Here is a 14,381-nt window from a genome sequence, read left to right on the forward strand (position 1 = left end):
ATTCAATGATTAATGTTTCAACTCCTTTATGTGCTGTGCTCAATAAAGAATATTCATATTATCTAATAATTCTACAAGAAAATAAAGTGGAATAAGGGAAGAAATGTTGATAGGGCGGAGGTAAGTGCTGCTCTTTTTAAGATAACTCGGAAAATCTGTCAGATAAAGTGAAATTCAAGAGTTTATGTCTCAAATGGGTGTGATGGCACATACCTTTAATCTCTGCACTTGGGAGGCAGAGGCAGGTGGAGCTGTGTGATTTTGAGGCCAGTCTGATCTACAAAGTGAATTCCAGGACAGCTAGGACTGTTAAACAGAGAACACAGAAGGGTCTCAGAAGGACCAAACAAAACAAACAAACAAACAAAAAAAACCCAAGAGTTTATATCTCTCATTGCTGCTGTGTTTGTGAACTAGAAAATCCTCGATTCTGGGTCTGAAGAGATAGCTCAGTGGTTAAGAATGCATGCTACTCTTCCAGAGGACCCTAGTTTGAGTCCTGGTTCCCAATTTGAGTGGTTCACAACTTCACAGCTCCAGAGAATCAGGCACTTTGCTCTGTGGGGGCACCTACCCTTATAGGCACATACTCATATACATAATCTTAATTTAATAATAGTAAACTAAAACTTTAAAAAAGAAAAATCCTCAATTCTACTATAAAGACAATTACTTATTTATACTTACACTATAATACTACACACTTCCACACAGATACACTGACACTGTTGCACATGCAGGCTCCTGCAGAGATTATAGGTGTACACTAGATCTATTTAGCATTTTCATGTGTTCAGTACTACAAAATAAACTTCTATATTTTGGTTCTGCCATACTTACTTGAAGTTACTGTAATAGTATTTTAGTACTTCAGTACAAATTGGGGTATACTTTGTTTCTTTCTAGTAACAAAAATTGCTGGTCAGAAAAAAAAAGTCTTTGCAAATTGAATTAATGGATTTCACGAAGATAGCAAATGTATTAATATTCTATTCTTTTTTTCAGAGAAAGTGATAATAGTTTTACATTTAAATAAGGCTTATTCAGTCATTCTTATTTTGCTGATGGGAACTAAAAATGATTGGCCACCTGTCCCTTAAAATTATTGACAGTAGGGCTGGAGAGATGGCTCAGAACACTGACTGTTCTTCCAGAGGTCCTGAGTTCAATTCCCAGAAACCACGTAATGGCTCATAACCATCTGTAATGAGGTCTGGAGCCCTCTTCTGGCATCGAGGTGTACATGCAGGAGGAACATTGTATACATAATAAATAAATCTTTTAAAAAAAATTATTGACAGTAGCATATGCTTTAGGTGGTAATTAGTGCTCTAAGGAAATTAAGTAGAATAAGAGGTAGGTGCTGGTGGGGAGAAAGCAGCTAAGTGTTCTCTTATGTGTGGGATAACTATGAAATTCTGTCAGATAAAGTGAAACTCAAGCAAGGATTTATATTCATAAGGATACCTACCTCCCTGAAGAGAGTACAGTAAAGACGCTGAAGTGAAAGTGTGTTTTTCTCTGTCAAAGAAGCAATAAGGCTCATTTAGTTGGACTAGAATTAGCAGTGGAATAGTAAGAATCAAAGTGGGATTATTGGGGCATTGAGAATGTCTGTTAGTTACTTTTTTATTGCTGAAGCAAAAAACCATGACCAAGGCAACTTGTTGAAAAGTGTTTAGTTGAGCTTAGTTTCAGAGGTTGGAGTTCATGGTTGTGGAACAAAAGCTAGAGGCAGGAACAGTTTAAGGCTCATATCTTGATCCACAAAACACTATATGAGAGAATGGGAATGGTGAGAGGTTTTTGAAGCCTCAGAGCCCACCCCCATATGATACCCCTTTCTTACAAGGTCACACCTCCTAATCTTTCCCAAACAGTTCCATCAACTGGTGAGTAAGTATTCAAAGTATTCAAGTATTCATACTTGTATATGCTATGGAGGCTATCTCATTCAAACCACCATTGGAGGTTATAGTGTGAGTCTTTGATTTTTACCTTGAGTAAGATAGAGATCCTTGGAAGTTTTGGGCAGATGAGTAATGCAGAAGGTCCTTCTTCCTTTCCCTCCTCATTTCAAAATTTACAGTGCTAGCAGGTGAACACAGAGCCTTGTATATGCTAGGAGAGCATAAGCCACGTCTCCAGACCTTTTCATTTTTATGTTAGATAGGGTCTCCATAAATTACTTAGGCTAACTTTGAACTTTCTTTACCAGTCCAGGCAAGCCTCAAACTTGCTATCCCCTTTCATTTTTCTTTAACTTTTTTAAGTGGCTGGGATTATAGAAATGCCTACTACACTGGCAAGATGGCAGCATTCATTTTTTTGAGACAGGATCTAATGTACCCCAGGTGGGAGTCCTGGTAGGAGGCAGTGATTATTTAGATCACGGCATATAGCAGTGAGATAGTGAGAGGTTATTAGATTGTATACTTAACTATTTTTAAATGTTTTTAAATTTCAGTTATTATTGTGTGTGTATATGATATGTGTGTGTTTGTTGGTGTCATGCTGTGGTATGTTTACATACGGAAATCAGAGGACTGCTTTGTGGAGTTGGTTCTCTCCTTCCATCATTACTTGGGTTCTGGAAATGGAGCTTAGGCCACCAGGTTTGCTTAGTCAGCGCTTTTACTTTCTGACTATCTTGCCAACCCTCCTGAGAGTCTGTCTGTTTTGAAGGTAGACTTACAGAATCTTTTCTTGTTTAGGTTAGAAGCTAGCATAGAATAGAAAATCATGATTTGAATATTTAGAGTTTCTGTTAATGGAGATGGCTATGAACTAGAGAAGGCAGTTTGGGGAGTTGACTATGATTTAATTTGCTGCAATCTGCAGCCCTTTGTTTGTTTTGTTATGGGGTCTCCTATGTTGCCCAGATTGATCCTCATCTCATATTCAATATTAAATCTGCTTTAGTTTTCCAAATATATGGGGCTGCAGGTGTATTCCATCATTTTTATTCTTGTTGTGTATAGTGTATGCATGTGAGTATGTGATCACCTGTACCTGTATACATACAGGTGGCAGAGCAGGAAGTCTTGAGACAGTGTCTCTCACTGAACCTGAAGCTTGCCTTTTAGGTGAGCTTTAAGGGATTTATTGAGCTTAAGGGAACTGCCTATTTTTGTCCCTAGTGCTGGAGTTACAGGCATTTGCAGCCACGATCAGCTTTTTACGTGGCTGTTGTCTTAGGGTTTTTATTGCTGTGATAAAACAACATGACCAAAAGCAACTTGGAAAGGTTTACTTCAGTTTAATGTTCCACATTACAGTTCATCACTGGGGGAAGTAAGAGTAGGAACCTTGGAGGCAACATCTGATACAGAGGCTGTGCAGGGGTACTGCTTATACTGGCTTGCTGCTTCCCTCCTGGCTGCTTAGCCTGCTTTCTTATAGTATCCAGGACCACAAGCCCAAGGATTGCACCACAATGACTGGACCCACCTGTATCAGTTGTCATTTAAGAAAATGCACTATGGACTCGCCTGTAGGCAAATCTTATATAGGCATTTTCACAATTGAGGTTTTTTTCGCAAATGACTAACTTGTGTCAAATTGATAGAAAACAAGCAAACAAGCGGGCATAGGTAGAGAGAGAGGGGGGAGAGGGAGGGAGGGAGGAAGAGAGAGAGCACATAGGTGCTCTCAGAGGCTGTAGTCATTGGATCTGTTACAGGCAGTTATGAGCCACCTGATGTGGGTGCTAGGAATTGAACTCTGGTCCTTTGGAAGAGTGATGTGTACTCTTAACTGCATCTCTCATGCACCCCCTTTTGGATTTTGTAAAAATTTAGTTATATAGCCATGATTGACTAGATGATCATTGGTGATCAACTCAGCCTTCAGCCTCCTTTTTCCCCAGTATTTGGCAGATGGGCTTGCAATTAATCGTTGCTATCAAACTTGTAATGGTTATTTAGTGAAGATACCTAATGGCTGCAAGCTGTCATACAGCCTAGTAACAAACATATTTTTATAGAGTTCAGGAGTTTTTAGGTATAGGAAAAAGAAAAGAAAACCAAGTACAGAATTCATAAAATCATAACCATTTTTTAAAAAGCTAGTTGTAATAAATGATTCCACAACTTTTAAGATTTATCCCAGTATCTTAAGAGTTAATGGTGTAAAAAGTGTGGAATTTATACTCCTTTATTTTTAGACAAACATGGTTAGAGTAAGAATAGGATGATAAAATCCTTAATCCCCAACATGTTTGCAGTGTCTTCTTGTGTCCATGTCTCAAATTTGAAACAAGACTGTCAATGTTGTCTCCATAGTTTGCATTGCATTGATGCTAAGTGTTTTCAAGCTAGTAGGTTAAGCACATTGTACTTAGGAGGATCCTATTCAACAGTGCAGAAGTTGTTCTATATCCTTCAGCATTTCTATTAGGATTGGAGTTGTTAGGCCCCTGAATGCCAGTCTTTGTTGTATTTCCAGTGAGTTTTTTCTTTTTCTCAGAGAAATATCTAGTCCTTACTAAACTTAAGAGCTATTGTCGAAGCAAAGCTTGACCTAGAGAGGAGTTTCAGCACAGTCTTGTTTAACCTAGATACTTTTTTTTCTTTAGAGATTTAGTAAAACAAATACTTGTAAAAGACATGAAGTTGAGAGGAGTATGTGTGGATGGGGTTTAGAGGAACTTAGAGGAGTGAGATGGGGAGGTAGAGATGAATATTTCATTGTATAATTTGTATGAAATTTTCAAATAGTTCTTTTAAAAAGGAAAGCAAAAAGTGAAAATGAACTTGTTCCTTTGAGGGGGGGTTGTTGAAATAGGGTCTTATTATGTAGCTTTGACTGTCCAAGGACCTATCCTTGCTATGTAGACCAGTCTGGCCTCAGATTCACAGAGATCCTCTTGCCTCTGTCTCTTGAGTGCTGGGATTAAATGCCTACACTACTAAGTCTGTCTAACTTGTTTGTTTATAAACTCTAATTGACTTTTGAGATCCTGATTGTCTATTCTAGAAATGACTTCTAGATAATTGTTTTAAGTGTTTTAATTTAGGCAACTTTAGTTAAATATATACTAATTTAGATTACAAAATGCAAAAGATAAGGGATAAGTGAAAATGTGGAGTAATTATAATTTTTAAGAGTAAGGGAAACACATTTTTAAAAAGACATATATTTAGTATGTATAATGTTCTGTCTGCATGTGTGCCTGCAGGCCAGAAGAGGGTACCAGATCTTATTACAGATGGTTGTGAGCCATCATGTGATTGCTGGGAATTGAACTCAGGAAGGGCAGCCAGTGCTCTTAACCACTAAGCCATCTCCCTAGCCCAAGAAACACATTTTTTATGGTTTTTAGTTTATGTGTATGCTTCTTTTGCCTACATACATGTATTTGCTCCACATATGTGCCTGGTTCCTGAAGAGCCAGAAGGTGTTGGTCTTCCTGAAACTGGAGTTAAGAATTTTGTAAGCCATCATGTAGGTGCTTGGAACTGATCCTTTGCTTGAGCAGCCTGTGCCATTTCTCCAGCACTAGATTTATTAAATATCAAAACAGATATAAATATAGCCTATTGGTTTTAGGATATACCTTAGCAAATAAAGTGTAGGGTTTTTTTTTTTATTATCTTGGTTTTTTTCTTGTTTTGGTTTTTCAAGACAGGGTTTCTCTGGGTAGCCCTGACTTTCCAGGAACTTACTTTGTAGATGAGGCTGGCCTTGAACTCAGATATCTGCCTGCCTCCTGAGTGCCACCATGCCCGGCTTTAATGTTTATTATTGTAAGTTGACTGCATTAATGAATTGATAATAATTTACTAACGTTAGTACATAGATTTTTAACTCAAGTGCAGCTGTTTGTTTTTCAAAAAGCAGTTTGCTTCCCAAATACCTATATCTGATGATGTTTAGGCAGCCCTGAGTTTAGATGTAAATGGGAAAATGTCAGCCACTGATAAGTTTCAGGCTGTTTAGGCTCTAAGTACTATACCTAAAATTGTACTAAACCTGTTTTCTTATTTCAATTTCAGGGTGAAAAGGTGAACTATGAAAAATTTAGAAATTGGCTTCTTCTAAACAAAGATGCTTTTACCTTTTCTCGCTGGCTGCTGTCTGGGGGTGTATATGTGACCCTCACTGATGACAGTGACACGCCTACTTTCTACCAAACTCTGGCTGGAGTCACACATTGTAAGTAGTGACACTATATTGTTTGCTTTTAACTTTGATATAATTGATGGATACTGGCAGAATATGTTCATAAAGATGGAAAGATTTTTAGTCACTGCTTTCTTCTTCCAGTTATAATGGAAAGAGATGGTGGAGCGTAGAAAATACAGCCCTTTACTAATTGTCCTTAATACAGCTGTATTAGTTTCCACAATTATTTGTCATAGATTACCACAATTCATAACCTAAAACAAGAGAAATCTAGTCTCCAGGAGCTCCAGTGGCTGAAACGAAGGTATTGATAGAGCGCTGTCCCTGGTCGAGGAAGAACTCATTTTTCTTTCTACCTTCAGTAATCCCAAGCATTCCTTGGCTTGTAGCTGCATCATATCTGCTTTGGTTTTCATGTGCCTTCTCTATCTCTAAGTTCTTTTCTTTTTTCACATACTCTAAATAAGCTGACCTCAAATTTATTATATAGCTAAGGGTAACACTGAATTTTTTAAATTATTTATTTATTAAAGATTTCTGTCTCCTCCCCAACACTGAATTTTTTATTCTCCCAGCTCTACTTCCCAAGTGCTAGAATTAATAGTCATGTTTCACTACTTCCAACTTTTTGTGTACCTTGGGTTTGTCATTGAATTTAAGGCCCAGACTAAATCCATAACTTCATTTCAAGCTGATAATAAATTCATTATTTCTTCAGGCACCCTTTTTCCCAAAAAAAGACCACATTCTTAAGTTCTAGTAGATCACAAATTTTTGAGAGACACTATTCAGTTACACAATAGTATAACTAAATATATTCTAATATGTTCTTTTTAGTAGTTACCAAAAACAAAACTAAAAAGGAAACAAAAAACAAGAAGAAGAAAAAAACACTCTGCTCTTGCTCTTTCCTGACACTAAGATTCCTTTTTTTCTTGCCTATTAAATCTTGAAAACTTAAATGACATCTCCCCACCTACTTTCTTTTTTTTTTAATTTGGACAGGCTTTTTCTGTGTAGACCAGGCTCGCCTTGAACTTGCCTGCTTTTGCTTTCCAAGTGCTGGTTATAGGTGTGTGCCACCACCATCCACCTGGCTTTTTAAAATATGGTTTCAGGAATTTGAACTCTGGTCCTCATGCTTGCACCAACTTAGCTATCTCTAGCCTGTGCCCCTTCTTTAAATGAAACTTTTTATTGCAGTCCTATCAGAAATCTACTTTCTCTGAGTTTCTTAATTTTTAATTTTATTTTATGTGTATGTATGAGTGTATATATATATATGTGCCACATATGTACAGAGTCAGAAGAGGCATAGGAGTTAAGAGATGGATGCCACTATGTGGGTGCTGAGAACTGAATCAGGGTTCTCTGCAAGAGCAGTAAGTGCTCTTAGCCATTGGGCTATCTCTCCAGACCCTCTCTGGTTTTTTTTTTTTTTAATATTTATTTATTTATTATGTATACAATATTCTGTCTGTGTGTATGCCTGATGGCCAGAAGAGGGCACCAGACCCCATTACAGATGGTTGTGAGCCACCATGTGGTTGCTTGGAATTGAATTCAGGACCTTAGGAAGAGCGGGCAATGCTCTTAAGCTCTGAGCCATCTCTCCAGCCCGCTCTCTGGGGTTTTTTAAATAACTTTATGTGTCCCCCTTTTTTGAACTTACATTTTACCCTATGTTATAATTATTTGAAGCAACTTATTTGTTGTCTGTGCCATCTCTTCTCAATCATAGGACCTATACTGGCTAGTTATATGTCAACTTGACAAAAACCAAAGTCATCCGAGAGAAAAATACCTCCATACTATTGGGCTTAAGGTAAACCTAAATGTAGGGCATTTTCTTCCAGATGTTCTGAGTTCAATTTCCAGCAACCATATTATGGCTCACATCCATTGTAATGGGATCTTGTGCCCTCTTTTGGACTGCAGGTAGATATAGAGACAGAATGTTCTATGCATAATAAATAAATAAATAAATCTTGAAAAAAAGATTTTGAGTGCCATGATTGGTGGCACATACCTAAAACCCCCACACTCAGAAGTCTGAGGCTGGTAGATTGTGGTAAGTTTGAGACAGGCCTGGTCTATATAGAGAGTACCAGGCTAGCCAGGGGTATAAACTAAGATCTTATCTCAAACAAAACAAAACAACAAAGTCTCGGGAGATGATTCTACCTTAAAGGCCAAACTTTGGACATTTTTGCTTTTCTTGTAATAACCTTTTCTTGTTCATACTTTTTGTTTGTTTGGTTGGTTTTTCGAGACAGGGTTTCTCTGTAGCTTTGGAGCCTGTCCTGGAACTAGCTCTTGTAGACCAGGCTGGCCTCGAACTCACAGAGATCCACCTGCCTCTGCCTCCCAAGTGCTGGGATTAAAGGTGTGCACCACCACCGCCCGGCTCTTGTTCATACTTACTTAGCACACATATCTTTGGAGTTTGCAGAAACTGACTAAAATTCAAAATTGTGGAAAGATAAGTTTTTCCACACAATCTGTTTTTACCTCGTTCTGTGCTAAAAGAAAGTCCTAGCCAAACACTATGGTATGAACCTAAATTTTTCTATCTGCTGAACACACATTTTTATCAATGAAATATATGTCCAAGACCCTCCTTTTTTTTTAAGTTCCTGTTTGGTTGGTTGGTTAGGGGTTGTTCTGTTTTGTTTTGGTTTGGTTTTGTAGTGTTTTGTTTTTGTTTTTATTTTGAGACATGGGTTACTCTGTGTAGCCTGGCTATTCTGGAACTCACTCTATAGACCGAGCTGGCTCAAATTCAGCCTCCTGAGTGCTGGGATTGAAGCTATGTGGCACCCCCACCCCTAGTGCAAAATTATATTGTCTTTAAAAAAAACACTGTTCATTTGTCATTATTGTCATTCATCTTATTTCAATGGCATAAGGGATATATCGCAGAACTTGTCACACAAAACAAAATAATAGATGTTAACCTTTTTCTTGGTTTTTAATTAAGGCCCCATACTTCTTTTTTAATTGCTGTGTATCTTACCTTTGTGTTGTTTTTTTATTGTTTTTGCTACATAGAGACTAAGCCTAGAATACTGTGCTAGAAAAGTCCTCTACCCCTGAGCTACATCCATCTCCTTAAGATTCTAAACATCAGTGTCTTCTAGTCCCTTGCCACATCTCATATTAGAGCCTTCTTTCAGTAGGGGAAGTATATTTCAGTGACTGTAAAATCATAGACCCCCAATTAAATCATGTCTCCTTCACCATCCTCTTACTTGTCCATAATGACATAAGACTTCTAGCTGTTCTAAGTAAATGTCAGAGACCATTGCTTCTGAGAGCAGGTTGTCTCCTCAAAACACTAGAGAAGTATGTTACTATATAAAATACTTGAATATTGAGCCTGGTCTTTTTCATGAGGATCATTCTGACATTAAAGAACTTCTAAAGCTGGAGCCTCTGTGAGGTGAGATTGATTAGAATGGCCCAAAGTCAGTTCTGACCCAGTCCCTGGGAAAGGGGCAAAGTGACCCTCAGATGTTTCCCCTTACCTCATCTGATCTGGCAACAGCTCTCCAGCCAATTATTGGTAATAGCCCTTTTGAATAAGCCAATCATAAAAGTTAAAGAACAACCCCTAGACACCCCCCTTGCTTCTGTGGTTTTTTGCTTTAAAAATAGCCTGTACCAGCCATTCGGGGTCTTTCTGGCCTCTCTAATACTGAAAGACCTTGTCATGACAGAATTAATAAAATCCTCATGCTTTTACATCAGCTGTGGTGTGAGAGATGGTCTCTTGGGGCCACTCCTCCTCGGTGATTGGACTCTAGGGTCCAACAAAACCACTAGAAAGCAAAGCTGAGTTCCATATGAGTGAGTGACTCTTCTAGGTGATGTGAAAGAATATAGGATGTCATGTCTTCAATCTTGATAACAGATGCTGAGCTTTCAGGTAAGGCTAGTGGAGGTAGAGAAACCAGACAAACCTGAGAGAAAACTTTTCAGATTTGAATTTGAAGAAACCCCAAACGAAAAGATTATCTACTCAGTTAGTCTCTCAATTAAAAATGCTCTAAAAGCTTAAAAAAAAAAAAGGAGTAAAAAAGATCAACAGTAAGCTAGGTGGTGGTGGTTTATTTTTTTTTAAATATTTATTTATTATGTATACAATATTCTGTATGTGTATATGCCCGCACACCAGAAGAGGGCACCAGATCTCATTATAGGTGGTTGTGAGCCACCATGTGGTTGCCGGGAATTGAACTCAGGACCTTTGGAAGAGCAGGCAATGCTCTTAACCACTGAGCCATCTCTCCAGCCCCGGTGGTGGTGGTTTAATTCTAGCACTCAAGAGATAGGCAGATCTCTGAGTTTCAGGACAGCTAGGGCTGCACCCTGTCTTGAAAATTAAAACAACAACAATAAAATATCAGCAGTTAGCCGGAACTAATGGGGAGGAAGGGTGAATAGGAAGGAAGAACACAGAAGTGTTTTTAGGGAAGTATGAAGTTACTTTGTGATACTACAATAGTAGATAATAAGTCACTTGTCCAGACCAGTAATACACAACATCAAGAATGACCTCTAATACAAATCATGTAAATTACGGACTTTACTTGAAATCGTGTCAGTGTGTGTTCAGCAATTATACGATGTACCACTCTGGTGGGAGGTGTCACAAAGTTTATGAGGATAAGGGTATGTGGCCAATTGCTGCCTTTACTTTTAAAAAATTTATATAGCCGGGCGGTGGTGGCGCACGCCTATAATCCCAGCACTTGGGAGGCAGAGACAGGCGGATCTCTGTGAGTTCGAGGCCAGCCTGGTCTACCAAGGGAGTTCCAGGACAGGCTCCAAAGCTACAGAGAAACCCTGTCTCGAAAAACCAAAAAAAAAAAAAAAATTATATAAAACAGAAAAAGGCCTTGCAATCTTATCATTTCAGGACGTCAGAATTGTGAAATCTCAAATCTTAAACTCTGTCTCTTAACTCATGATTCCAAAGTCCCAGTGTTTTGTTTTGTTTTGTTTTTTTTTTTACATCACAGTTTAAGCGTTTTCTGAAGAGGCCAGTAGTAAATAATTTGAGGCCTGTGGACATTCCCTAGAAATTAATACCACCACTGCAACACATAGTAATTATCTTAGTTTCAGAATCTAGCAGTTTCAATGACATCCTCAACAGAAAGCTGCAGCCAAATTCGTACTGAAAATAATCTCCTAAGGTTGTTGATAGGATCTCTGTGGCAGTAAGAGCCTGAATGTTTCCTGGGTTCTTTGTTTATTTGTCTGTTTTTTTGGTTATGGTTACATATTCTTTTCTATAGATGTGGGTTCTAACTAGTATGTTTTTCTTCTGTTTATTCCTTTTTATGCAATTCTGTTGTTGTTGAATACTGTGTTGCTTCACAAAGCCCTTGTATTTCCTATATTTTTAGTACAGTTTTGGCAGTATATATTATTGAGATTGGCAGTTTTGTTTTTAGTAGTTTGCCTTTTTTACTTCTTGCTCCCTTTTATCTGAATATACTTATTTCCTTTGTTTTGTTTATAATATTTGTCCTATTCTTGTTGTTATCCCCTATTTCCCTAACCCCAAGAGTTTCTCTCTAGCCCCAGCTGTCTTGGAACTCATAGATCTGCCTGCAACTACTTCCCGAATATTGGGATTGGCAGTATGTGCCACTATGTCCGACCTGATCTTAAAGATCCTTTTCCTGCCAGGCGGTGGTGGCGCACGCCTGTAATCCCAGCACTCGGGAGGCAGAGGCAGGCGGATCTCTGTGAGTTCGAGACCAGCCTGGTCTACAGAGCTAGTTCCAGGACAGGCTCCAAAACCACAGAGAAACCCTGTCTCGAAAAAACCAAAAAAAAAAAAAAAAATCCTTTTCCTTCTTCCCTCTCTCTCTTCCTGTGCTAGGGATCTGACTCGGGGCCTCACATCTACTAGGCATGTGTACCGCATCCCAGCCATGATTTTTTTTCCCATTATCAGTAATTTATTATATCTTGCATTAGTGTGGTTAGGTATGGGGATTAGTTCTCACCAAATTTAAAAAATTTTCAGAGCCACATAGAACCAGTAATGCCCACATTTGGCAGACTGAAGCAGGTAGATCTTTATGAATTAGAGACCAGGCTTATCTGTAGAACGAATTTCAGGCCAGCCTGGGCTGTTGAGTGAGATCCTGTCTCAAAGACAAAACAAAAAACACATGAGAGACTGAGTAAGGAGGATCATTGTTAGTTTGAGGCCAGTCTGAGCTACATACCAAGATTCTGTCTCTAATAACATTTTTTAATGGCAAATATTTCTAATATTTTCTTTTTTAAGATTAATTTATTTATTATGTATGCAACATTCTGCCTGCACATATGCCCGCAGGCCAGAAGAGGGCACCAGACCTCATTACAGATGGTTGTGAGCCACCATGTGGTTGCCGGGAATTGAACTCAGGACCTCTGGAAGAACAACCAATGCTCTTAACCACTGAGCCATCTCTCCAGCCCTCAAATATTTTCTTTTGTTGTTTTTGGTTCCTTCACAGTTTTATGTTTAATATTATCTTATAATCACTTTGGTCCTAATGAGTTGTTCAGTCTGTTTTCTCATTGTGCTTGCATTTGAGTAATTTCTGTGGTCCTATTTTCAGCTTTGCTCATTTCTCCTCTCTTGTCTCCTTCCTAAGCTGTTACTGAGTTCTCTAATGGGTAGTTTTTGAACTTAAATGTTATTTTTCATCTTAGATGGTTCCAGTTAGTTTATGTTTTATAGTTGCCGTTTCTTACCTCGGTATACTTCTTTATTTCTGAATTGCTTTGTTTTGTTTTGTTTCTCAAGACAGGGTTTCTTTGTGTAGCCTTGGCTCTCCTGGAATTGTAGAGCAGGCTAGCTGACCTCTAACTCAGAGGTCCACATGTCTCTGTCTCTTTTTCCCTAGTGCTGAAATTAAAGGTGTGCACCACAACCATTAATTTTGGATATTTATAACTCATAGTTTTCAAGCCTTGTCTAATTCCTTTGTCTTTTATTTTTAGGTCTTTTTGTTAATTTTTACCTTAGTTTTGTATCACATTTTCCTACTTTTTAATGTTTTCTTTTATATTTTTATGTGTGCATGGTGTGTACATGCCATGTTGTGTATGTGTGTGAAGGTCAGAGGACTTCCTCTCTTTCCACCATGTGGATATTTGAATCAGATTCAGGTTGTCAAACTTGGTGATAAGTTCCTCTACCTGCTGAACCATCTGCTGGCCTCTTTCCTGCTTTTTCCCAATGCTAGACGTTGTAGATGTACTGTGGTATCTCCCAGCTTGCCTACACTCTGGGAACTTTACTGCTTTCAGTTCCTAGACAAGCTTCAGTGAGTTTCACTCTGTATAACACAAATTAGCTTCCAAAACAATGTAACTGTACAGATTTCTGGAATTCTTTCTCTGTGTAACTTGTTTCTAATACGTTTCTCTCCAATTTTCGGCTACCCCAGCCTTCCTGCAGTGACCTCTATTCTTAACACAGTGAAATCTCTATATTATAGAGACTCCTTATCCTTTGTCACTTTGACGATAGTAGTCACAGGCAATAACTGTGCAATAGAAGTGCTCACCTGATAGTGATCTCAGAATTGAAGCCCTGTACTGTGTGTTCTCTAGTTTCTAGAAATGCTTGATTTGTATAGTTATGTAAATAGTTTGTAGCCATTTATGACCAGAGGGTAAGTCTGACACTAGTTGATACTTCTTTATGGCCCAAAAGTTGACAAGCCCAGAATTACATTTTAGTAAGATAGCTCTTGAGTACTGTGTTTAGCTGAGAATAAAATACCTACATGCTTCCTAAATTTTAATTGCTTAGGAGGGAAGCAGAAGCACTTAAAATGTAACCATGTTTAGAGTTTGTCTGTGTTCATATTTATCCTGTCAGTATTTTGCTGTTCGTTACCTAGAGCATTGTGTTGACTGTGTGAGTTAAATGTGGGCCCTACCATTGTGGTGGTTACTTTCTAACCACAAGAGAAGATATACACAAAAAAAATTTACATCTAAGGTGGAGGTTGAAAATGACTAGGATGGTTCAATAATATATGATTTTGTATGTTAGATTTTAGAAGTCTGCTTAATGGGAAATTAAGAGTTTGTTTTTCTATGAGTTTTATAATCTCATACTTTTGCTATTTTGGCTTTATTTTCTTAGTTTTTAAATATGATAAATTTATCTTTTAGTGTATGTTTTTAGCATAATTGGTTTTAGTAGTTGAATTGAGAAAATATGCCCTTAA

General features: G+C 38.1%; 1 protein-coding gene across 4 annotated transcripts in view; it reads left to right on the forward strand.

Annotated features, from left to right (window-relative positions):
• Window positions 1-14,381, forward strand: part of Usp32 (ubiquitin specific peptidase 32) — a 134,074-nt gene that overhangs the window by 46,740 nt on the left and 72,953 nt on the right. For all 4 annotated transcript variants that reach the window (XM_041664340.1, XM_041664341.1, XM_041664342.1 and 1 more), the window contains exon 5: window positions 5,997-6,156. In XM_041664340.1, the coding sequence (XP_041520274.1) occupies window positions 5,997-6,156 (160 nt within the window). The remainder of the gene's footprint in view (window positions 1-5,996; window positions 6,157-14,381) is intronic.

The sequence above is a fragment of the Microtus oregoni genome, unplaced genomic scaffold (assembly GCF_018167655.1).
Source record: "Microtus oregoni isolate MIOR12 unplaced genomic scaffold, Mior012 000015F_ref0000493, whole genome shotgun sequence".
NCBI lineage: Eukaryota > Metazoa > Chordata > Mammalia > Rodentia > Cricetidae > Microtus > Microtus oregoni.